Here is a 25,982-nt window from a genome sequence, read left to right as displayed (position 1 = left end):
GTAGCAAAAATAAATAACAACAGCTACATGTTTACAACATTATTGGGAATCCAATATATTCATACTTTTGGCAGCACTAAAAATTGACTCAATTCTAGTGAACAATCTGGCAAAGTATAATAAAGCGGTAATTCATAATGACAAGTATGAATACTGTATTTTATGCGCATTTCAATGTATCTGCATAAAAGAAAAAACGGAATTCAAAACACCATCTATCACTGATTGCAAATGAAAATGTGCATATGTGTATTAGCATATAAACAAAGTGGCCAGAAATTTAGAGTACTATAAATAGGATTTAATCATTAGGTTATTTCCTCTGTAAAGTTGATTAATTGTCTATTTTTTAAAATCAAAATAATTAGCTCATGTTATTTAAATACCTTTGGAGGAAGAGATTAGCAGATCAAAGACATTAATTATGAGTTCATAGCAATAAGGTGGCCCCCAGTAAAGTGGCCTCTGTATTTCAGATAGCTAACATTTCCTCTGGGCTTATTAGCATTATAGAAGAAAGAACAAGAAGTTAAGTGAGCTTAGAAAGCTTTTTCCCATAAGACAGCCCTTCAGATCAGTGCCTGGGTAGAGAAATGAGATACTCTGGAGGAGGTGAGGAGCCCGATTCTGTAACTGCTTCTGATTCCCATCTTGGGCAAATAAATTCCCAAATACGAAATATTTTGTGCATAAGAAGAGCATTTCAGTATTTTAACAATACAGTCTCCATTCCCCAGGTAACAATCTCTGGGAAAGAGCCCATTTTTCAGCAAGTGTGTTGTTTGTGGTTATGGAAATTCACCTTTTTGTCTTATAGGTTAAGGAGTATGTCAATATGTAAATGGTAGAAAGGAATCTGATAGCTTTAGAAAGTACTAATACTAAGGACTATTGTGGAAAAACTTTCACTGATACGTGATTCATTACCATGAATGGTTACATACAGATGAACTGTAGTCATTGACTGGGGGTTGGGGTAGGGGAGTGGGGACCTGTGGTGACTCCTGAAAGTGTGAGCTGAGGCCTGTTTGGTTTAATTTCTATCGATAGCAGTCTGTTAGAATAATATAGTTTGAGTCTTAAACCCCTGCACCACTTTATAGGCCGAGAATGGAGATCCTGAAGTTTGGTGGTGTGGCCTGGGTAAAAGTCAACAGTGGCCGATCCGAAGGCAGAACCCAGGTCCATTGCGAGAGCCACCAGGCCTGGGTTTGACAGCAGGCGGGAGGCATGCCAACAGTTCTCCTCGGTGTCAGGCCTCCTCCGGCCCCTTCCCTTTGCTGGTGCTAGTGTGTACACTTGGCAAGAGTGTCATGCCCGGGTGTGCAGGCTCACTTTCCGCTCCCTGTGCCCTCCAGTAAGCATGTCCATCTGCCCCTCCCACCCTCCACTGTAACTGTGGAGTAGACATGGTGGTGCATAGAGGCCCTCACGTGGAACAGCCCCAAGTGAAGAGAGATCCCGTTCTAAAACAGCCAAGAAACTCACTTACCTGAAGTATGAGCAAGGGCAACTAACGCTACCTTCTTTTGGAAACTGATAGAAAAGTGAGTAGCTCAAGTAGAAATGTTGAAAGAGGAGACTATGTAGACCTCTTTGTTTAACCATGTAAACAGGGCACTGATGTGACACTCATCAGCGATGATTTAGCTAGTGCTCCATCTGTGTGCCTGCCTCAGTACCCCTGTCGCTGCCCATCTCTTAGGAGTTAGCTCATTTGGGGGATTTTGTGGGCACCTACTGATAGTATGCTTGTCTCTTACTAGAGAATAAATTGTCCTGGAAATATAAAGCAGGCAAACAGTGTGAAAATTAGACAACTGAGGATTTAGATTGTTCTTGCCACTTTTTGAAAGCAAGCAAAAGACATTTTTAATCAAAAACATTTCTTGGGACAGAATTTGTAACTGGGCTACAAGGACAAGAAGGAATGAATTTGTATTATCTTAGTTGAGAACCTCTTTTAACTCAGTATTTATTACTGTCTAGGGGAAGGGGAACCATTTTTGTTTTGTGCTTGCCGTGAGGGAAGTGCTTCCGCATGAGTAGAAAACCAGATTAGAAATAGAAAAGGTCAACCACATAAATATTTTCTAGCTTAAATATCAACCATATAATTTTTTTAAACCTTCATAGAATTATACTGATTTCCATAAGAGCACATCTGAGACTTGATTTCATTGTGTTCAATAGAAAACCTATGCATTTTTTATGAGCCCTGAATGGACTGACCAACTCTTAATTGTCTGAATAAAACTTTTTCTAATTCACCCTTTACTATTGACATTAAATGCCTTCCTATTATTTCTGGACTATGTCACAAACATCCATAATTAATGCATGCTGTAACTGGTAAGATGTGAAAGGACGTTACCTAAGACTCTAAAAACATGGCTAAAAATTAAAAACTCCAACTGACTGACCAGAGAGTAGATTTCCAAAGCTAAGACCAAGCCTTACAGGGAAAGTGAGAACTGGGAAAGAGTAAAAATGTAGCCAATTTTATTTCCAAACTGTGTAGTATATACACAGAAATAGCCCACATCGGCAGAACTCAGGGAAGTCACTATCCCAAAGAAGAGGTATGGTTGTTGAGGCACCTCTGGGTTTGCACTGCTGCTTCCATTGCTACTCACAATCAGAATACCTTTTTTGGTTTAGAAAGGTGGTGCAACAGTGAGGATAAGCTGAGAGGGTCTTGCAGAAATTTTCCTAAAATAAAAGCTCACCTCCTACAATCTCAAAATCAGCTTACCCTTAGGCCTTCTTCAGATGACATAAAACTTTATTATTTTAAATGTATTTGTGCTTGCATTCCAAGAAGAACATATAACTACACAGATTTCAAAAGAAAACATGAAATATAGTCAGTGAATGCAACAAGACATTGAATATTTGTGCAGTGTTTTTGAAATGAATAATTTTTAAATTTGTTTATAATTAACACATAATTGCAAATGTTTACAGGGTATAATGTGACATTTCAGTACGTATTTATATTGTGTAATGACCAAATCAGAATAGCTGTCACATCCATCACCTCAAACATTTATCATTTCTTTGTGGTGATAACATTCAAGATCTTCTTTTCTAGCTATTTTGAAATATACAACACAATATTAGCTATAGTCACCTTAACACGTAATGTAACACCAGAACTTACTCTTCCTAACTGTAACTTTGTACTCACTCTTTACTCATCGTCCAAAAACAAAGTTTTTTTTTTTTTTGAGACAAGTTCTCACTGTGTCACCCAGGCTGAAGTGCAGTGGCATGATTATGGCTCACTGCAGGCTGGACCTCCTGAGCTCAGTCGATCCTCCCACGTCAGCCTCCCTAGTAGCTGGGACTACAGATACACACCACCACACTTAGCTAATTTTTTTTGTATTTTTTGTAGAGACTGGGTTTTGTCATGTTGCCCAGGCTGATCACCAACTCCTGGGCTCAAGGGATTCACCTGCCTCAGCCTCCCAAAGTGTTGGGCTTACAGATGTGAGCCACTGCACCTGGCCAAAATCTTTATAGCTATAAAGCATAGTACATTCCATTTCAATTTATACCATCCATAGGCATATTCTGTCTTTATCTTCCTCCTCATCATCAATGTCACCAGTATCATCAACATTCATTGAAAGCTTGATTAGTGTGAGGCTTACAAAGGAAATGTGATAAGATTATTATAAGCCTTAAAAGAGGTTATGATCTTAAAGACAGAAAACACCAATAAAAATAAAATCAAATGCAGAGGCATGCCAACATAAAAACAACCAGGCCATATAGCAAGAGCTGTGGAAAAAGTAATGTTAGTAATGAATAGGAAGTCATTACTAGTTCCTTCTCCTAAATGCATACAGAGGGACCTTGCCCAATTTAAAGCCTGGTAACCTTTAAGCATAAGGGGGTATCATTAGTTGTGATTTGAAAGACATAGTTTATAATAATCACCTGTTGGTGATTTAGCCCTTAAGGAAAGTGTTAGTGTCTTCATCTAATACTACAGCCTAGTAGCTTGAAAAGGTCATGTAACTTTCAAATCCTTGCCTCATGCTTAGTAGTGATGGAGGGTTGGAGAGGATTTGGTTTGTTAAACCAGACTTTTTCTTTCTCTGACTTTCCTTCATCCAGAAAAGGAGGAGGAGACTACCATTTCCAGTTGGTTGGAGAAGGGTCTCTTGCACAAGCAAGGGCCCTCGAAGCATGGGCATTGGTTAGCATTTGAGATGGGGTTGCCAGATTGAGCCAACAAAATTATAGGAAGCTCAATTAAATTAGAGTTTCAGGTAAATAATTTTTGTCGTAAGTATATTCCATGCAAAATAAGGATAAATATGTAATATACATATAAATATTGCATGGGACATACTTGTACTAAGAAATTAGTTACTGCTTACCTGAAATGCCAGTTTAACAAGATTTTCTATATTTTACCTGGCAACCTTAATTTGGGGTCTACTGCAGGTCTGCCTTTGAAAATACCAGTTGAGACCTCTGAATGGACTGGCAGACCTAGGAGAGGCAATTATCACAGACCTGTGTTGCTTTACCCTCATAGCTGGCCCTTGGTAGTCAGAGAAGAGCCTTGATATACTGACGCAGGATGAGCTTGATCACTCGTCTCCTAGCAACCGCACAGCTAGTGGAAGGGAGACTGCTGACCCAGAGATGCTTCTGTGTTGAATCTAGCCTTGCAAGGAGGCAGCAAAGGAAAGGCTTATTGACTATACCTTTTCTTTTGTCTTGAAGGGAAAAAGCAAATTAACTGTTTTTATTTGAAATTTAATTGTGCATTCAGTATATTTTTTAAAACAATTTTTGGGAAAATAACCTAAATGTCCAAATTATAGTAATCATGGATAATTATTATTCTGTTAGAGAAGTAAATTGTCCTGGAAATGTAAAGCAGACAAGTGATGTGAAAACTGACAATAAGCAGTTATACATAGGGATTTACCGTAATCTCTTCTTGCCACTTTTCTAAACAATTACAAGCAATATTTAGTACTAAAGGAAAATGTTCATGATATAATAGATGAAGAAAGATTAGATAACCTGTTTAGTATGATTCTGGCATTGTTTTTTCTAAGCACATTTATGTAAAGACTGGTAGGATATATGTCAAATGTAAGCCTAGAAATTTGGGAGATTTAAAATTTTTCTGTATCCATATTTTCTAAATTTCCTATAACAAGCACACTATATTTGAGATAGGGAACATAAAATTTTTTAATTGTAAAATCATCTTTTGAAAGAATTTTTTAAGTTAAATTTAGTTTCTGTAATGTTCCTAACTTAGAGAGTTAACCTAGTTTTTAGAGCTGAAAATGGTCTCAGGGTCACAAAGCCAAGTGGCACCTCAAGTAAATGTCATGAGATTTGTTTGTCACAAAATAGACAAAAGTTTTTGTAGCTTATCTGAGAGTCTCTCGAGCTCTGTGTCTCAGAATGTCAGGTGGGCAATTGACTTCTGCAGCCCATTATGCATTAGGAAGCTCGGCTGCCTCTGGTCATGCATTTCATTCAGTGAGGTCCATTTAGTGTATGATACCTCTAATGCATTAAAATATAATAATTGTACATGTTTATCGAGTATAGTATGATGTTTCAGTACATGTATACATTGTGTAATCAAGTCAGGGCAGCTATCACATCCATCACCTCAAACAGTTATCAATTCTTAAGATCAATTACTCACTCCTCTTTACAGTATATGAAATGTTTTGTTTTTTTCATGGAAGAAATCTTGACATTTGTGTTGTTTTCATACAGCCGATGGAAAATGTCTGGTGTCGGTTGGTTTAGACGATTTTCACAGTATTGTATTTTGGGACTGGAAAAAGGGAGAAAAGATAGCCACAACAAGGTAAGAAGCTGCCGGGATCTTATGGTATCCTGCTGATATCACGGTTTAGTAAAGGTCAATAGTTTTCATTTTCTGGTAAGATTTCATCTTCAAACTCAGGTGAAACTCACGTAGAAAGCTTAGCACCTACGTGAAAAAATACTGCAGTGTTTCATGGTGGCAAACCTGACTTACAGCAGGTAATGTTTGTTGTGGTGAATCAGAAAATTCCGGAATCCTCTGCAGAGAGTCGTTCACCGCTTCATTTTGAGTGGTCTGTGTAATCTGTATCAAAGCATTTCAGCAATACAAAAGGAGCTTTTCTCAGGCTGGTGCCTTGCCACTTGTTTTTCCTCTGTCCTAGCATCTGGTGAAGGATTCTCAATGTCATCAGAGTCAGAAGCACCGTTTGTCATGAGGCTGCAGCATGCTGGAAAGGAGGCCCCACTGAGTGCATCTGCCACTTGCTTTCAAAGCAGGCAAATTGTTTCCCTAATCTCCCGTCTTATAAATAGATTTTTTGAGACCGACTGCTGTTTATAGACCACCTGTCCTCCCTTACCCCAGCCTTCCTGCCTGCTGATTCAGCGCTAAGTCTGAACATGACTTTCCATTCCTACTTGCATTGAGCTCAGCTGTTTGCCCAACCCTGATCAGGGGTCAAAATAGTTGGCAGCCAAGGCCCAGCAATACAATTTGTTGCCCAGGCGTGTTGTCAGTGTACCTCCCCATTCTTCCCTGCATTAATGATGTCCTTTCTATCTTGCAATATAAAATCATTTTGAAGTTAATAGCCTTGAACCCCAATATTCACTTTTTAAATTAATATTTTCCTCTACAATATTAAATAGGAAAAAAGGTTTGTGGGAATTTAATGAACGAAGATTTATAAATTGCTAGAGACCTGGAGGAGCAGCAGATGGAGGCTTGAGGACTCCAGCTGACCATCTTAGGGGAAAAAGAGAAGCTTTTCTGATGACTGCTGTTGAGATTGAATTCTTGGCAACAAATGGCAGCTCATAAATCTGCCTGCCCAAGTGGTTTTCCTTTTGGTGTTTCTTTCTAGTATTCCTCACTGTCATTCTACTCCCTTCTAGTACTCAGATTCAGCTTCTCATCAGAACTCTGTTTCCCCGCTAGACTAAAATACAGAATTTCAGTGTAATATTTCTGATAATATACCATCTGCCTTTACAGATAATTTCAGGGAAAGCACATGTCTGGATTTCAAAAGCAACAGAAATGCAATTTTCCTGCTAGAAAACGCTCTGCAGCTGTGGGTGGCTCACCAGTTTTATGACAGAAACATTAATAGAAATGGAAGAAAGAAATATTTCTTAATATTAAAATAGTATATATTTTATATACTTGGTGGATAGTGTTACTGCTTCTATTTAACACAAAGTTGACTTAACACCATTATGTTAATAACACAATTTATATTTGGAATTGCTTCTAAGCCTTATGACACATTCCCAAAACAAGACACCTGCAGAATTGCCCAGGAGAACATTTTGGATTGACGTTAACCAGTGCTATTTCCAAGGAGGAGTATCAAGGATTAAAGTTCTTTGGAAGAATGGTAGATTTTGCATTAATAAGTAAATAAAAGTTATGTAAATATCTATTTGCATAATATTAACAATGATACATATTTACATAAATACACAAGAAATTTAGAAAAATAAATAAAACTTATATTTATGGCCTTAGAATGCTTAAGTAGATAGAAACTTTTAAAGACAGGAGGCCGTGCACCGTGGCTCACGTCTGTAATCCCAGCACTTTGTGAGGCTGAGGCAGGCAGATCTCCTAAGGTCAGGAGTTCGAGACTAGCCTGGCCAACATGGTGAAACCCCGTCTCTACTGCAAATATAAAAATTAGCCAGGTGCGGTGGCGGGCGCCTGTAATCTCAGCTACTCAGGAGTCTGAGGCAGGAAAATCACCTGAACCTGGGAGGCAGAGGTTGCAGTGAGCCACAATTACGCCACCACACTCCAGCCTGGGCAACAGGGCGAGACTCCATCTCAAAAAAAAAAAAAAAAAAATTTAAACAGGGACATGATAGAAGTGACAAAGAATTAATCAACTGAATGATACCCTGCTTCCAGGGTCATCTAAGCTCCCAAGAGGGCCTAATTCACAGAGAAGCTGATTCAGTCCTACCCCTCATTTTTCACTTCTGTGTCTCAGTCACTGCCAGCCTCATTTATAGAGCAAGGCTGAACAAGAAACCTGCTTCTGGCTGACTGTGCTGTTTTGGCAAGGGTGATTGTTCTGTACCACTCGTCACCCAGGAGGTGAGGTTTCTCCACAGAGGAGGAGCATGGTTGGTAGCTGTGGTGGCATCGTCAGCTGTGCTGCTGGTGGCCGTGGTGACATGTGCCAGCTGTACACCCGGGCACACAGAAGTTGCTCCTCCCCCGATTGGTGAGAAGATTTTAAATGAACCTACTCTTTAGCAGCTCACAGAAACTAGGGAAATTCAGAATTGGACCATAGAGATCTTATTTACAAGATACCCTAGATTTTATTTACAAGATCTCTGTGAGACTGGATCCAATCTATTTAAACAATTTCCCCACATGCATCTTTGCTAATTTTTATGAGTGATTTAGGTTACCTCCATTACAAATGAATTTTTCAGTCTTTTTTTTCCCCCCTAAAGATCATTCCAATTTTAGTCTAATATACAAGTAGCCCATTTAAGAACCAAGGCTGATCTCGTATAGGAGTAATTACAGGGCCTAACATCACTGTCAATCAGGGCAGAATAATGTGACGATTAATCAGGTACATCTGTGCTCCTTTAGTTGGACTTGTGTTGCTCTGGTAATGTGACTGGGGAACAATTACTAATTACAGACACATTTTATCTCAGAGTTTGAACAGCAGGGATCTTGGACAAAAAATAATTATCAATAAGAACATTTCCGAGGCCAGTCTGAAAGTTTTGCTGCTAGAAAGCTGAGGGACACACTGTAGGCCTGCATATGGCAGGCGTATTGAACTTCCAAGTAATCGCTTCTCTATTAGCTTCGGCACTTCATCTATTTTAGGTCCCTACGTTTACATGCACTTAATGACTATGGTAGAGTCTCCTGTATACCACATGGGCCCCTTTTCCTTTTCGCTTTCTTTTTTAAAATAACACTTATTCTTTCCTCTGTTTTGCAAAAATTGTATGATCATTATAGAAAAATTAGCAGAGAAAAGCACTTAAAAAAAGGAAAATCATCTATAATTCTACTACCCAGATGTAGCCATGGGTAACATTTTAGCATATATCTTTTAGTATGTATTTTTCTAGTATTTGTATTCATTTTTATTTACATGTGGGGTATTGTGCATATGCTCTGTAACTGGCTCTTTTCACTAATATATCGTCTCACTGTGTTCTAATTTGTTTCCTGTTTTATTCTATATTCTATATTTTGAGCCAATTTAAATTTTTTTGGAGATAGCGTATATGTATCAAACACTCATCAGTCTTCCTGTTAAAGGCTACTGCCACAGAAAGGGAGAACCAAATTACACCCAGGACTGGGCCTCTGTGCAAACAGAGGAGTTCTGAATGGACAATATGGAAACCAAGTCACCCAGTGTGCAGTTGCCCTTGGCCTCTGGAAGAGGCTCCTTCCTTCGTGCTTGCTGATGGGGTTTATGTGGCCCCATGCGGTGAATCCCTTGTGATGGGGCATGAGGAATCGTCCAGTGTTAGGACAGCAGCACAGTGTGTAAGTTCTTATTCTCACCATCTAAGGTCTGACAAACTCTTTGCATTTTGTTTTGCTTATACATACACACATGCACGTGCGTGCACACACACACCTACACTTACAGGCAACTTCCCTACAAGTTTAACACGTGTGTAAAAGAAAAATGAGAGATATGCCGTGTATTCTTTATTTAGATACCGACATTAGCTAAACATGTACATGCCATCCTTAGCCACTTTAGCTACAACAGAAATAACATCAGTGTTTTTATGACATAGAGTAGGACAACAAAAACTCTCACCCAAACTCAAAGTGCTTTTTCTGTTTTCTCACTCAACAGCAGTCAACACAGAAGACTTCTGTGACCAAACTTGTGGGGATTTCTCCCCACCACCAAGCAAACAATTCTGTGACAGACACTAGCTGAGTATTTTCTAGTTCCGTTCTATTCTGAATCTGTCTACCTGGTGGTAGCCTCAGATCCCACAGGTTGAGGGCTGTTTCTGAGGCCGTGCCCCTCATCCCACCTTGGGTTTCATTAATTTGCTGGAGTCGCGCAGAGAACTCAGACATACTTACTTCATTTGCCAGGTTATTACAGAGGATGTTACAAAGGTTATGGATGGAAAGCTATATAGGGCAAGGCACATAGGAAGGGGCACAGGGCTTCCATGGCCTCCCTGGGTGCACCTTCCTCCAGGGATCTCCTTGTGTTCAGCTATCTAGAAGTTCTCCAAACCCTGTCCTTTGGGGTTTTTAATGGAGGCTTCATTACATAGGCATGGTTGATATACTCACTGTCGATGGGTGAGCAACTTAACCTTTGATCCCTCTCCCTTCCCTGAAGGTCAGGAATGAGGCTGCAAGTCCCAACCCTCTACTACTGCTTTGGTCTTTCTGGTGACCAGCTCCCATCCTGAAGCTACCTCTGGGCCGGCAGCCATCAAGTCAATCATGAGCATACAAGAAGACCTCACTGGAGATCCTAAGGATTGTAGGCGTTGTTTGCCAGGAAATGGAGGGGGAGAATTGAAGACTACATATGTATTTTGTAATATCACAATGGCACTAAGAAATTAGATGGAAACTAAAAAGTTCTCACAAAAAAAGGTTTTTGTAAATGTTTGACATTGTATAGATACAAGGAAACAATCTTTTATCTCTAGGAAATATAATTTGCTATATTTGTACTTTATTTTCATTTTGGTTTTCTCTAGTCTCTCTAAAGTATATATGAATGATTTTGAATCTAGGGGGATTTTCCTCCAATCAAGAAATCACTGGGCTGGGCATGGTGGCTCATGCCTATAATCCCAGTACTTTGGGAGGCCAAGGCAAGTGGATCACTTGAGGTCAGGAGTTCCAGATCAGCCTGGTCAACATGGCAAAACCCCATCTCTACTAAAAATACAAAAAATTAGCTGGGCATGGTGGTGTGCACCTGTAGTCCCAGCTACTTGGGAGGCTGAGGCATGAGACTCATCTGAGCCTGGGAGGTAGAGGTTGCAGTGATCCCAGATTGCACCACTGCACTCCAGCCTGAGTGAGAGAGTGAGAATCTGTCTCAAAAAAAGAGAGAAAAAAAAAAAACCTAGCGTGGTAACTCACACCTGTAATCCCAGCACTTGGGGAGGTTGAGGTAGGTGGATCACCTGAGGTCAGGAGTTTGAGACCAGCCTGAACAACATGGTGAAACCCCATCTTTACTAAAAATACAAAAAATTAGCCAGGCATGGTGGCACATGCCTGTAATCTCACCTACTCAGGAGACTGAGATAGGAGAATCACTTGAACCCGGGAGGCGGAGGTTGTAGTGAGCCAAGATTGTGACACTGCATTCCAGCCTGGGCAACAAGAGCGAAACTCCGTCTTAAAAAAAAAAAAAAAAAAAAAAAAAATTTTTTTTTGGATGCTTAACGTTTTTATGGTTATGTGGTTGATTTCTTCTCTTAAACTTTAAGAGGTTAAACACATTTCACCGTTAGACCTTTTTCTCCCCTAATTGTTAACGATATGTCCAGTGATGTATCCTGGCTCTAATGTCCATGTTCACTTTTCATTTTCAAAGAGTCAGAGCCCCAGAATTCCATCTCTTCCTTGCCTCTCATCGTAGGGTCCACATTCATGTAGCCATAACGGATCAGGAGACATTCTATTCTTTTTATTGTGGAAAATTTCAAAGTTACGCCAAAGTAGAGGGAATAGCATAATGAACCCTCTGTACCCATTACCCAGTTGCAACAGTGATCAGCATCCTACACGTTGCACAGATCTTTCCTTCTCTCTCTCTCTCTTTTTTTTAACTTTTTTTGTTTGTTTGTTTTTTTCTTGAGATGGAGTCTTGCTCTGTCACCCAGGCTGGAGTGCAGTGGTGTGACCTCAGCCTACTGCAACCACCTCCTCCTGGGTTCAAGCGATTATCCTATCTCAGCCTCCTTAGTAGCTAGGATTACACGTGCCTGCCACCACTCCTGGCTAATTTTTTGTATTTTTAGTAGAGAACAGGGTTTCACCATGTTGGCCAGGCTGGTCTCGAACTCCTGACCTCAGCTGATCTGCCCACCTCAGCCTCTCAAAGTGCTGGGATTACAGGCGTGTGCCACCGCGCCTGGCCTCTTTTTAAAAATCTATTATTCAGCTTCATCTTTTACCTTTAGATATGGTGGGAATGGAAAATGGTGCAGCAACTTGGAAAACATTCGTGCCTCAAAATGTGAAACACAGGCCTCCACCTTCTCCACATTCTGGCCAACACTTGTTATTGTCTGTCGTTTTTATTATAGCTACCTCGTGAGTGTGAAGTGGTATCTCATTATGGTTTTCCCACTAGCTAATGATGTTGAGCATGTTTTCATGTGCTGACTGGGTATATTTTCTCTGTAGAATGTCTGTTTAAAGACACCACCCAATTTTAGTAGAGTTATTTGTCTTTTTATTACTGAGTTTTAAGAGTTTTAATATATTTTGAATATAGGTCCCTTATCAGATATATGATTTGCAAATAATTTCACCCATGTTCAAGTTTTTAGGCAAGAATACTTTATAGGTACTTCCTGTCACATCAGAAAAGATAAAATCGGTGGTATATCAGAGAGTAGGGAGGCAGTAGGAATGGTCCTTCCCAGGTGCAAGCAATAGGGGTATATTATCTATAGAGAATTTGAAAATAACTAAACGCCACACTGCTTTTCTCATTAGCTGGCAATTCTAAACAATGTTGGTGATGGAATTCCTTCCCTCCAGGATGGACCACTTCCCGAGCACCACCTTGGTGTACACTACTGCCCAAAAGGTCTAGTTGTTCTGCTGTCAGTAATACTCAGCTCAGTTGGTGGGTTCTGGGGGTACTGACCTGATCCTTTCATTACACAGCTCCCCATCAACACATTTTCTAATGGTTGTAGCATCAGCTGACAACCTTGGGCTAAATTGGTTACTTAATTTGGGTTAAAAGTGGTAATTTTCTAATTTTATTCATTCTTCCTATTGGCTAGAATTATTTTATAAACAAGGATTTTCCCTCGTGAACCATTTGGTTTCTCCGAAATATAATTCTCACAGGAAGTGTTTCTTTAAATGTTAGGGTTATTTGATTTTTGCCTATAACTTGCTGATTTTTTTCCCAGTTTGTCATTCATCCTTTGAGTTTGCTATGGTGTTTTTCATCAAGCAAAAGGTTTCTATTTTTATGTGGTTAAATTTATTAATCTTTTATTGCTTCAAGATTTTCATATTTAGAAAAATATTGCCCATTCTCACATTAAAAAGAAATCACCTATTCTAGTGTTCTATGGCTTCATCTTTTATATTTAGGTCTCTAAATAGTTTATAATCTATTCTAGTATCTGAGGAACAGGTCCAACTTTGTTTTTTCCATATGGCTGCCAAGGTGTTCCAAACACCACTTTTTCCCTTTTTAAATAGATTTTATGTTTTAGAATGGTTTTAGGTTGACAGCAAAATTGAGCAGAAAGTACAGAGAGTTTCCATTACCTCCTACCTCCTCATATGCACAGCCTCCCCTACTATCACCATCCTGCACTAGAGTGGTACATTTGTTACAATTCATAAACCTACCTTGACACATTATCACCCGAAGTCCATAGTTTATATTATCATTCACTCTGTTTTGTACATTCTATGAGTTTTGACAAATGTATATTGACACATAATCTATCATGATAGTGTTACCAAGCTAGCAATGGGCTTGCTGCCCAAAAAGCATAGACGCCAATACTATGCCACCAGCTTTTGTGAAAAGAAAGAGTTTATTGCAGTTTGACAACAAGGAGACAGGAGGCAATGCTCAAATCTCTCTCTTGAGCTGGGGACTGGGGCAGGATTCATAGCAGCGGGTAATGAGGCATGATCTGATTGGATCTTACAATGCAGTGTTGCCGGGAGACATGATAGGACTGGATCATGCCATGAGGTGTGTAGTTCTTAATTTGGTCCCTGTTCCTTGGTCCAAGCACTTAGGTTCCACCCATGGTTGCACGCTTGGTTCATCTGGGCATGATCAGATTATATAACTTGCAACCTGGGTTCCATGATAACTGAAAAACAACTCACCATTGTATTATGTAAAGTTGAACCAGACTGGGCTGATTCTGCAGTTACCACAGTATATTCAGAAGAGTTTCACTGCCCTAAAAGTTCTTTGTATTCTGCCTATTTATCCCTTCATCCCTCCCTCCCCTGTATACTGTGGCAACCACTAATTTTTTAGCATCTTTGTAGTTTTACCTTTTCCAGAATGTCATATAATTGAAACCATATAGTATATGGTCTTTTCTGATTGGTTTCTTTTACTTAATGATATATATTTACTTTTCTTCCATGTCTTTTCATGATGTGGTAGTTCATTTCTTTTTAGCACTGAATAATATGCATTGTCTGGATGTACCACAGTTTGTTTACCCATTCACCTGCTAAAGGACATCCATGTTGCTGCCAAGTTTTGACAATTATGAATAAAGCTGCTATAAATATCCATGTGCAGGTTTCTGTGTGGACATAAGTTTTCAGCTCATTTAGGCAAATATCAACGAATATAATTGCTGGTTATATGGTAAGAATACGCTTAGTTTTGTAAGAAATTGCCAAACTGTCTTTCAAATAGCTGTATCATTTTGCATTCCCACCAGCAATTGACAAGAGTTCTTATCACTCCACAGGCTAGCCAGCATTTGGCGTCAAACACCATTTATTTTAAAAGTGCATCTTTCCTGCTATTGATATAAGACCTTGTCTTTGTTATACACTACATTTTTATATTCATTTGTGTCTGTTTCAAGATTTTCTGTTTTTCCATTTGTCAGTCAACTCATACACAGGTACTATACTGTTTTAATTACAGAGCCTTTATAGATTGTTTTAATATCTAGGAGAGCTACTCTTTGCACTCTGCTTTTCTGTTTCCATTTTCCTGGTCATTCCTGCTGGATTATTCTTCCATAAGAACTTTAAAATCAAGGTGTCTAACTCCGGATTAAACACACACACACACTGCGTGGTCTTTTTATTGGAACTAAGTTGAATTTATAAACTAAGGGATAACTGCTATCTTTAGGATTGAGTTTTCTTTTCCAAGAACATGGAATATGGTTCTATTTTTTAAAGTCTACCTTTTTAATCTTACAGATCAGGTCTTTTTTCTCTCTTCATTTTTATATGTTGTATGTATCTTGTTGAGTTAATGCCTTGTTGTTTTTATTGTTTATAAATAGAGTCCTCTACTCCATCATATTTTTCAACCAGTCATTGTATATGCAAAGGTTATTGATTTGGTATTGAATTTTATATAATGCAGCTTTACTAAAATGTCTTATTTGTAGTCATTTTAAAATTACTTCCTTCTGAATTTTTTAGATATGTATAATTTGCAAATATGATTAGTTTTAGCTCTTCTGTTCCAGCTCTTGTGCCTTTTAAAATCTTGTCTAACTGCATTAGTTCATATGTTCAGTATGATGTTAAATGGTAGTGGTAATTATCCTGACTCTATTGGGAATGCCATTAAGTAAGAATCTTTTGAGTGTGCACACACAAATATGATGAATAAGCTATTTCAGCATGTTCTGTCTTTAAAGAAAGGATAATGACACATAGCATGTCTGGAGAGCTGGCCTATATATAGTTACCTTGAATAAATCTGGATTTCTCAATGACAAAGTACAGGGAAATATAAATGTCTAAAGGACAAGTCTATAGCATCCTTTAATTTCTACTGTATTGGGTGTTGAGTGTTTTTATTTTTTAAATCATGAATGAGTGTTAGATTTTTGTCAAATACCTTTTCAGCATCTGAAAATGATAATATGATTTATCTCTTTACATCTATTAATATGATCAGTTGTATTACTTGATTCCTTAATATTGAGCCACCCTTGTGTTTGGTCCTAATGTATTATTTTTATTATGCTTTCAGATTCTGTTTGCTAATATTTATGATATTTGTATCTATATTCATAAGACAGATTGGTCAGTCATGTTCTTTTTGTTAATTGCTTTTTTTTTTTACATTATTAAAATTATGTCCTGATATATCAAACACCATCAAATAGTCCCTCTCATGCTGTGAGATGCCAAGTCTACAGCCCAGGTCTACAATTGGCCTTTACATTTATATTTGTCCTTCTGCCCCTTGAGTTATAAACCTACATCTCTGAATGTGCAGCATCCCAAAGTGCCTCGAATCAATAGAAGACATCCTTTCTCTTTCCATAGCTGTGGGTCCAGGGCTTCAACTTCTAAATGATATGTTTCCAGCTGAAAACCCATTTAACCCAGAGCAATGCTTTCCACAGCAAGAGTGGTTCATGAGAAGCTTTTCGTTAATACTATCTCTTTCCTCCTGCACAAGAGGAGAAAAAGAAGAGTCAATACTATCTCTTTCCTTCTGCATATCCCCAGAATTACTTGCAACCCCACAGTGGTGGCATTAATTTTATCTTATGGAGACATGATGACATGTTTTAAATGTTTCATTACTTTGTTTAACGTATAAGTAAATAAACTTGGGCAGCAATATTAGGGTAAGAAGAAAGGGCTCAAACATGCAAAGAAAAGTGAAAGCCCATTATTTTAATGTAGATGCCTGTGTGGATTTTAAACCATTTTCTAATTTAGTGGTCCTGTTAGATGTGCTTAAAATTAGACCAAATGCATGCTTTTAATAAAGCTGTTGCTTCCATTCAAACTAGAATTTTATTTCCTATTTGTCTCTTACAGAGGACATAAAGATAAGATATTTGTGGTAAAGTGTAACCCACACCATGTTGACAAACTGGTTACAGTTGGGATAAAGCACATCAAGTTCTGGCAACAAGCAGGTACTGTCCTTTGGGTTTATCATTTGTGTCACTGAGAGCTTGACCCTAGCTGGAAAGAAAAACAGAACAAAACTATTGCTACTACCTGGCTTGTCTCTGCAATCTAAAATAAAAATGCGCCTAAAAAAATTCACTCCCAAGTTCACTTAGAACGCTTTGAAGCTTAGAACACTCTATATGATGCTATGCATATTCATCAATACCTAGAAAGCTTTGGAAAATGTTCTGCTGTGAAAATAATCATTTTTATATTTAGTCGTCTGTTCTGAAAGCAGTAATTATGTTAGACTACTGCACAGGAAATAAAATGATCATTTTGGTTGAGTGAATAAAATTGTATCTATTTGGAGGGTTCCTTTATTTATCTATTACTGAATTTAAACCTGAATTAAACCCTGAGTCTGCCCACAAATAGGTGGTCCAATAAATATTGGTAGATTTAATGTTGATAATAATGATGAATAAATAAGTATGAGAAAACATAAAGGATACCTTACTCTTCTCACTAATAAGTCAGACTTAATACAATTGAATCTGAATTCTTCATATCAGCTTTGGTAACAAGCCCAATTTTATTATGCAGAAAATGTGAATAAGGTTCTATTCCAGTGCATTTTGCTTTTAAAAGAAGGTAATGCCACCCAATATGTCTGGAAAGCCAGCCTGTGCATAGCTGTCATGAATAAAGCTGGGTTTCTCAGTGACAGGGAGTATGGGGAAATGTGAATGTATAAGGGACAAATCTAATGACTTGTCCCATATACTACATTTTCCTACAAAACAATTCATTTTTCTCACCCCAAAATTGCTGTGATAAATAAGCAGAGCACATATAACATGCTTATATTTTACATTTATAGTCAGTACTATTTTTATTGTTTTTGGTCAGCATTCATGAAGACTTTGCTTGCTCCTCCAGGCACTTCGTCACTCTTTCTCTTGGTTGATACAGAACTTGTGTTGAGCCTCAGTTAGACACGTGTCTTGGAGTGAGATGCATATTGAGTCCTCCCTCCAGCCAGACTCTGAGTTCCTTGAATACAGGAACCCTCTTTTCATCTTCATATCCCAGCAGTGAGCACTGCACCTACCACATGTAGGGGTTCATTAAATGCTGAGTTAATGAATGAATGAGAAATACTCTTAAAATATTTTTGCTTGTGATGTTCTCTGCCACTTTTAGACATCTTTACATAAATACCTAATGAGAAACACCAGATTTCTCACGGAAATAGTCATTCTACATGCTCATAGGAAGTGCCAGATTTTTTAAATAATAACTGTTCTTGGTCCACTCTAGGTGGGGGCTTCACTTCTAAAAGAGGAACTTTTGGAAGCATTGGAAAATTGGAAACAATGATGTGTGTTTCTTATGGACGAATGGAAGATCTAGTGTTCTCAGGAGCAGCTACTGGAGATATTTTTATTTGGAAAGACATTCTACTACTGAAGACAGTGAAAGCTCATGATGGGCCTGTGTTTGCTATGTATGCATTGGATAAGGTATGGCCTGCGTTTCAGCATTTTCCTCATCAGCCTTCTAAAATTATAAGGTAGTCTTAGGATGGCCCACCAAGAGGATGCCTGTATCTAAAACAGGCCTTTCTGAATTAGGAAGTAGTTGTCATGAAGCTCAGTCAAGAGACAATAGGAAGGAAAGCAAAGATATTTTTATAATTTCATTTATAGTTGTTTCTTTTTTTTTTTTTTTTTTTTTTTTTTTTTTTTTCCAGACGGAGTCTGGCTCTGTCTCCCAGGCTGGAGTGCAGTGGCCGGATCTCAGCTCACTGCAAGCTCCGCCTCCCGGGTTCACGCCATTCTCCTGCCTCAGCCTCCTGAGTAGCTGGGACTACAGGCGCCTGCCACCTCGCCCGGCTAGTTTTTGTATTTTTAGTAGAGATGGGGTTTCACCGTGTTAGCCAGGATGGTCTCGATCTCCTGACCTTGTGATCCGCCGTCTCGGCCTCCAAAGTGCTGGGATTACAGGCTTGAGCCACCGCGCCCGGCCTATAGTTGTTTCTTTATATGCAGCTTCTCTCCACTTTTTCCACACATTGTCTTTCTGGCCCCCACTCATAAGAGTCCCTTAAGAAGTGCCAGGATAAATGTGGACACTTAGCAGCAGAAGAGTCCCGAGAAATACTTCAGCATTGTCTTCCTCCTTGGTGACACAACGGGCAGAGACCTAAAAGTACCAGGTGGTTACATTATTGTTCCAGACATCGATTTGCTATGACAGAAATTTACATCATAACCAGCTTGCTCCTGTGTAGAAAGGCTCAGCTTTAACAAGAGTGTTAGAGTGCTGGGCATATTTCCACTGAAGCTCATCATGATTGCCCCGGTCTGTCTACTTGCCTTGCAGTGTCCCGTTACAAAGATTACACTTACCTTCTGTCTTAGTCTGTTTTTGCTGCTGTAACAGAATTTCTGAGACTAGGTGCTTTATAATGAACAGAAGTTTATTGGCTCACAGTTGTGGAGGCTGGGAAGTCCAAGATTAAGGGGCTGCAACAGGGAAGGGCCTTCTTGCTGTGTTACCCAATGGCTGAAGGGCCAATAAGAGTGGGAGGGGCCAAAATCACCCTTCTATAATGAACCCACTCCTACAATAACAGCATTAACCCATTCATGAGGGCAGACCCCTCATGGTCTAGTCACCTCTGAAAGTTCCCACATCTTAATACTGTTACAGAGGCAGTTAAATTTCAGCATGAGGTTTGGAGGCGACTAACATTTAAACCATAGCACCTTCAGTGTTTTAAAACACTTTATTCAATCAACTTGCCAGCAAATATCAACTTATTTTCAGTTACTTCCAGTTTGCTGGTGGTACCACTTCATCTGTGCCCTCTGACTTCCAGTTTAAGCCACCTACTACTCCTAACCCAAGCCTCAATTTTCATTTACCTGTCCTTAGGCAAATGTGTTGATTCTACTACAAAAGTAGGTTCTTGTTAGATATGCAACTACAATGGTGGTTTTAGTGGCTAAGCTGTTTTTTGTTTTTTTGTTTGTGTTTTTATTTCACTGGCAATAAAATAAAATTTTGGTTAGACTGGCAAGTATTAGAAAAGATTAAAAAAGAAGAAAGAATTTCTGTAGGCCCAGAAGTAAATATGGTGTAACTTGTTTAAGCTATTGTTGTTTGGTAAATTAAGCTGCAAAATCATGAGAAAAGACAAGCATATCACAATATAATATACTTATATTGAATTTTAAATTTAATTTTAAATTTAAATTTAATTTGGGGATTGAATTTTCCTGGGTACAAATTCTATATAAGGATAAGGATATTTAATGTTACACACTTCAAAATATTATTTCTTTGTAAACTTCATAAAAATGCATTAAATTAAAAGTTGCTGAGGAAGCAATGAATTACTCAGCATTTTTCTTAAAAAAAAAAAAAAACCCTCTAAGAACAGTTGGCATATATAATAAATTACCAGGAAGGAAAACTAGTACAGCCAAAAAATTATAAGCTTAGAACAGGAATAAAGATCACTGTTCAGTAAAAAATATCCAATATGTTAAGCTTTTTACTTTCCAGGTTTTTGTAAAAATTAATCTGGATTTTAATTATGGTAATTGTATCTATTGACTGAAATAGGATAATTTCATTGTATGAAGTACCTAAGTTACTCTTAATAAATAGTGATGTTTTCTTCTGGACATGACTTTTATTTTTAAATGTCTAACAATAATTTTAAACTGTGATGTTAACTTCAATCCATTTGGTCAGAGTATGTGAGATACCAGAAACTCTGCTAGGTTTTGAGGTTGGTTCCATTCTGTAGGAACCACATTCTGATTGGGAGACTGGGCACAGGCACAGCCATGCTTGATCAGTGGGCCAGCTGTCAACCAGTGTTCTGAAGAGAGTGCAATGGATACATGATGAGAAAGTGCTTAATCTTGCTAGGGGAATGTGGGAGAAATGCTCCCAGAAAATAGTATTCAAACATTGTTATCAGCAGAGTTTTCCATCTCATATATTTAGGAAGGTAACATACACAAAGCTGCCTTACTCACGGGGGAATCCTTCTGGGGCCAAGTGGGTAATTGGTCATTTTGATGTGTATATAACACCTCCCATGTGTGCTTTCACAGGGCTTTGTAACGGGTGGAAAGGACGGCATCGTGGAGCTCTGGGATGATATGTTTGAAAGATGCTTGAAGACTTATGCCATTAAAAGATCAGCATTGTCAACTAGCTCAAAAGGTGCCACTCCCAAACATGTAATAGAAATCTTTGTGTTCATAGGGATGGAGAAGATGGTACTAAAGATTTTAGAAAACTATTAACCAATCAATTTTCTCCCTCTTCCATGTTTCGAACTCTCTTCTCCTGGTAGAAATGTCAAGGCTGACAGCCTAGTACCTCGTTCTTTGGAGCTATACAAATTGAATTTATACTAAGAAGCAGTGTTTTTGTTATTTTATTAAATATACCATCCCCTTCCCAGGCTTGCTTTTGGAAGATAACCCTTCAATTCGTGCCATCACCTTGGGACATGGACATATCCTGGTGGGAACAAAAAATGGAGAGATTCTGGAAATCGATAAGAGCGGCCCAATGACACTACTTGTTCAGGTACTGTTTGTACCTATTCTAAACTGCAGCTCACATCAGGGCTGGGACTAGGGTGAGGCAAAGTTGATGCTTAGGTTCCAAAACTTAAGGAGGCACTCACTCTCAGGGTTGCACAAGAGTTGAACTAGTTACCTATTGCTGTGTAACAAATTGCCACAAACTTAGCAACTTAAAACAACACACGCTTATTGTCTCACAGCATCTGTGGATCAGGAATCTGAGCACAGCTTAACTGGATTCTCTGCTTAGTGTTTTATAAAGTTGCAATAGAGACCAGGATAATGGTCTCATCCGAGGCTAAACTGGGGAAGATTCTTCCAAGCTCACTCATGCTGTTGGCAGAATTTAATTGCTTGTAAATGTAGGACTAAGGGCTTTTCTTTTTTCTTTCTTGCTGGCTGTTGGCTAGAGGCCACTCTCAACTCCTAGAGGCTGCCCACAGTTCCTTGCCACACGGGGTTTCCCAACATTGCTGCTTTCTCAAAGCCAAAAACAGAGGGAAAAAATAGACACTACACTCTTACATTACATAATTATGTAATCACGTATGTGGAATCGTGAACATTCAATCACTTTTGCCATATTCTGTTGGCTAGAAACAAGCCACAGGTCATACCACACTCAAAGGGAGGTGATTATGCAAAAGTGTGAAAGCCAGGAGAAGTATGAGGGTCACCATCACTGGCCACCCTCTGGCCACCAGTTATTCATGCCCCTACCACATACAGAATTCTTTACCTCCACCCCCAAGGTCCCCAAGAGCCTTATCACGTTACAGGATCTGCTCAAAGTCCAGAATTTCATTATCTAAATTGGGTCCAGGTGTGGAAGAGGTGCCTTAGGTATAAGTCCTGTCAGTCTGTCCATCCATAAAATGAACAAGACAAGTCACCTACTCCCCACATGCCAGATGCACCAGTGCCCCTTTGGAATATGGGCCTCACTGTGGTCTCAGCCTTGATCCACATAAACACATTACATCCTCCTTAATCCCTGTCTTCCCTCAAAAGTCATATTTAGGTAAAATTGAACTAAAATAAATGTAACAGAACCCTTTAGGAGCCAAGAAATGATAAAATCTCACCTCAGGGATAGGGATGTGGTAGAGTGTGGAGGTACGTAGGTAGTCTTGCCCGGTGTGGTGATGGATAAGACCATATTTAGTTGGAAGAGGCATGGTGAGGGGTGAAGGATGTGTGTTCAGAAGTTGGAGGGAAAAGAAAATGCTCTGATCATATGAGCAGTCAGAACTTCCAAGATTCCAGTGCAGGAGCTTCCCCTCCTTGCCCTGATCTCTGAGTGATGCCTGCAGGCTTGCTGTATTAGGAGTGAATCCCCAAATCCCACTGAGAGAGTCCCTCTGACTTAGTGTATCATGGAAACACACGTGCATATACACTATGGCTCAGGACACTGCAAGGCTTTAAAAACACATGTGCCCAAGTCCTATCCTGGATATCCTGAATAAATCTGTGTTTTAAAAAGAAAAAAATCGATGTGAAAAACAAACCTTGAAAGCTCTGCAGCTGGTCGTGCCTGGCAGCCAGGCTGGGGAATGAGGCGGGAGATACATCCTTGAGGCATGATGTCTTTGTTCTCCAGCTGTTCTTGCTTTTGTTGTTTTCTTCCAAGTGAAATCTTTTTTTCTGGCTATAACTTCTCATCTAATTTTACTGCAAAATATTTATTTACTTTTTAATCTCCAAATGTTTGAGAATGTAAATTGTTTCCATGTATGCTATATTGCTAGATATTTTGGAAGATTTATGCTCTGATATGATTGAAATAATACTGTAAGATCTAAACTTTGTTTTCTGTCTTACTGTGTTACGCTTGAGGTAGTTGGTTTAAATATGTTTTATGCTTGATAAAGGCTTTCCACTTCTTAATTCTCTACAATTCTATTCTTTCCTGTGTTTCTTTCTATTGCTCTAATAAGAAAAATAACCACAGCAATCATATATTCAGCACCTACTCTGTGTCAGGCAATACCGTTGTACTAAATTTGTCTCATCTCCACAACAGATTGGCTGTGTTAAATTGTTTTATAGATGAGGGACCTAATGCCCAGAAAATTACCCACAGTCACCTGCTGAGAACTGCAGAGCTGGGATTCCAACCAAGGTTTACTAGAGCCCTTTTTCACCTCACCAGGCTGTTCCCCATGTCTCTTAACCTGGACTCTGCAGGAAAGCCCCTGAGCTGTGGGGTGGCTGGTTGAGCTGGTGGAAGCTTCAGATCAGATGTTAATTACCATCTTTGCCACCTACATGTGTACCATTCTCTCCCTTTTTTTCTCAGCATCTTTTTTTCCTCTTCTGCATTCTCATTTGCTATTTCCTCTTAGGTGGAACTCAGTATTTCAGTTCAGTCCATGTTTGTTGGGCTCCTGCCCAGGTCTGCTCTGTGCTGTGTGTATGTGCAGTGGAATAAGGGCTTCCTGCCTGCCCAGGACCATCTCACAGTCCTGTTCTGAGAGACGATAGAGACACCAAGGGAAAGTGAAGGAACTACGGAGGCAGTGTGAGTGAGACGATGGACTGTCCTGCTGGGAGAAGATTTTAGAACCACTGTGCCAGTTTCGGTGGCATGGCAATCCAATCACAGTTGGAATAGATTGCTTATTTTTAATAAGGTTGGGGGAGGGGAGAATGGCAGGTGACGGGTTGTGGTACTTCCCGTCATGTGTGCTTTGAAGCAGTCAGCTCGCAGTTGAACAGCTGTTTATGATCAGCTTTATGGCTGATCAGCACCAAAGCAGGATCCTAAGCCCATTTCCTTGTGCCATTCAAGGTCCTCCAAGCCTGCCTCGCTTACTGTCTGATCCTGTGTTACACGGGGATTAAAATAAACAGATTAAGGAAATGTAATTTTGATATCAATATAAGGCAGTGGTTTAAAAGGATCTCTGGATCCCACGATCCTGTTCTTAACTAAAATACACAAAGGGGCTCAGTCTGTAGAGGAGCTTCAAGCAGAGTCAGTCTGGGAAGATGTGAGGTTGACCCCTGACCTGTACCCTGACTGTGACTCTGGGGCTGGGAGGCTTCTGAAGAGAAGACTAGAAAACTGGGGATGTAGGGTGTCCTCAAATCCAATAAATTCAAAAACAATGTCTGTACCCTTCAGCCTCTCATTTTCTCATATTTGAATGTCAGCTGTATTTGGAACTTTACATCTTCTGCCAAATTTACTGTTTTGCTCAAATAGCTTCTCAGTTAAATTGGAATCATCCAATTTCTCTTTGGAAAGCCACCTGTTCCCCATAGCATTCCAGCTACAAACACCTTTCAGATGCCTGTGTGTGGGCTTCCTTTTCGCTTTACTAAGCAAAGCCTTTTTATAATTAGCCATTAAAAAGCAAAAATTCAGTAAATAGTTAATCTGATCTGTTTAACTGCTCTGTAGCACTAATCTTTACCCTGCATTATTGAGTGAAAAATTATGAGAATCAAATTCATTTTCTCCCTGTTAAGTGTTCATTTTTTTAAAAAATACTGCTTTATCTTAGTTATTATTCTAAGTCAGCCAAGTGTGTTTGTGATAAGATAAAGGTATATGGAATTGAGCCAGTGCTTATTAAGCACCTTTCAGTTTTGGATGTTCATTGTTAGCACATGGACAGGCCAATTTGTGAACAGATGCAGAACCTTAGTACACCGAGGACACTTGAAATGAAAATTTAGCTTCCTTTATTTCTGCTCTGCCGAATGCTACATGTTCAAAGGACTAAAGTTGCATAAATAATGAGAATATTGCTCTTCAGTTCCACTGACACGAATGGGTCATACCTGCATCTTTTATGATTTAACTGAAGGAAATGGTTTGTGTCCTTGTGATTCAGCTGCTTTACTAGGAGGGTACATATATACTATGTTTATTTACTATCAACAGAAAAGCAGGCGTTTCACCGTTTACCTGGATGTTTCCAAATGGAAAAATGTTTGGCATCATACAAAACCAATCAGCAACAAGTTCATGTTTTGCTATGCAAATGAATGATTTAGCATCGTGTAGGTCCAGCTCTTGTTTCAAGTTTAAATGAAAAAATTATTTCGGGTGATCATTTTGGTTCAAGGAAGCTCAAAATGTGTTCATTCCTGTTTATACCTTTTTGTGATACTCTTGGACTGAATATTCAGCACCGGGCTAAAGAAGGGCGAGCCAGACAGTGTAAGTAGAGTTAATGTTGCCCCTTTTCCTCTGCCACAGGGACACATGGAAGGGGAAGTGTGGGGGTTGGCAGCTCACCCTCTCCTGCCCATCTGTGCAACAGTGAGTGATGATAAAACACTTCGCATCTGGGAACTCTCCGCCCAGCACCGTATGCTGGCAGTACGGAAACTCAAAAAAGGTACGTAACACCACCTTACACATCTCTCAGAGTATTTACAAGTAACAATGTGTCAGGTTTATTCACTCATTTAATTAATATTTACTGAGGGCTCCTGTTATATGCCCAGAAATATGCTGGGCAATGGGAATTTTA

At 39.2% G+C, this 25,982-nt stretch overlaps 1 protein-coding gene across 1 annotated transcript in view; it reads left to right on the top strand.

Moving 5' to 3' along the window:
- The window catches only part of EML6 (EMAP like 6), a 255,024-nt gene that overhangs the window by 155,428 nt on the left and 73,614 nt on the right, over positions 1-25,982 (top strand). The window contains exons 17-22 of the mRNA XM_033175697.1: positions 5,770-5,863; positions 16,796-16,896; positions 18,197-18,399; positions 21,010-21,121; positions 21,366-21,493; positions 25,706-25,847. Of these exons, the coding sequence (XP_033031588.1) occupies positions 5,770-5,863; positions 16,796-16,896; positions 18,197-18,399; positions 21,010-21,121; positions 21,366-21,493; positions 25,706-25,847 (780 nt within the window). The remainder of the gene's footprint in view (positions 1-5,769; positions 5,864-16,795; positions 16,897-18,196; positions 18,400-21,009; positions 21,122-21,365; positions 21,494-25,705; positions 25,848-25,982) is intronic.

This window comes from Trachypithecus francoisi, unplaced genomic scaffold (assembly GCF_009764315.1).
Source record: "Trachypithecus francoisi isolate TF-2019V2 unplaced genomic scaffold, Tfra_2.0 Lachesis_group17, whole genome shotgun sequence".
NCBI lineage: Eukaryota > Metazoa > Chordata > Mammalia > Primates > Cercopithecidae > Trachypithecus > Trachypithecus francoisi.
The sequence above is the reverse complement of the archived record's forward strand: the minus strand, read 5'-3'. Positions and strand labels throughout refer to the sequence as shown.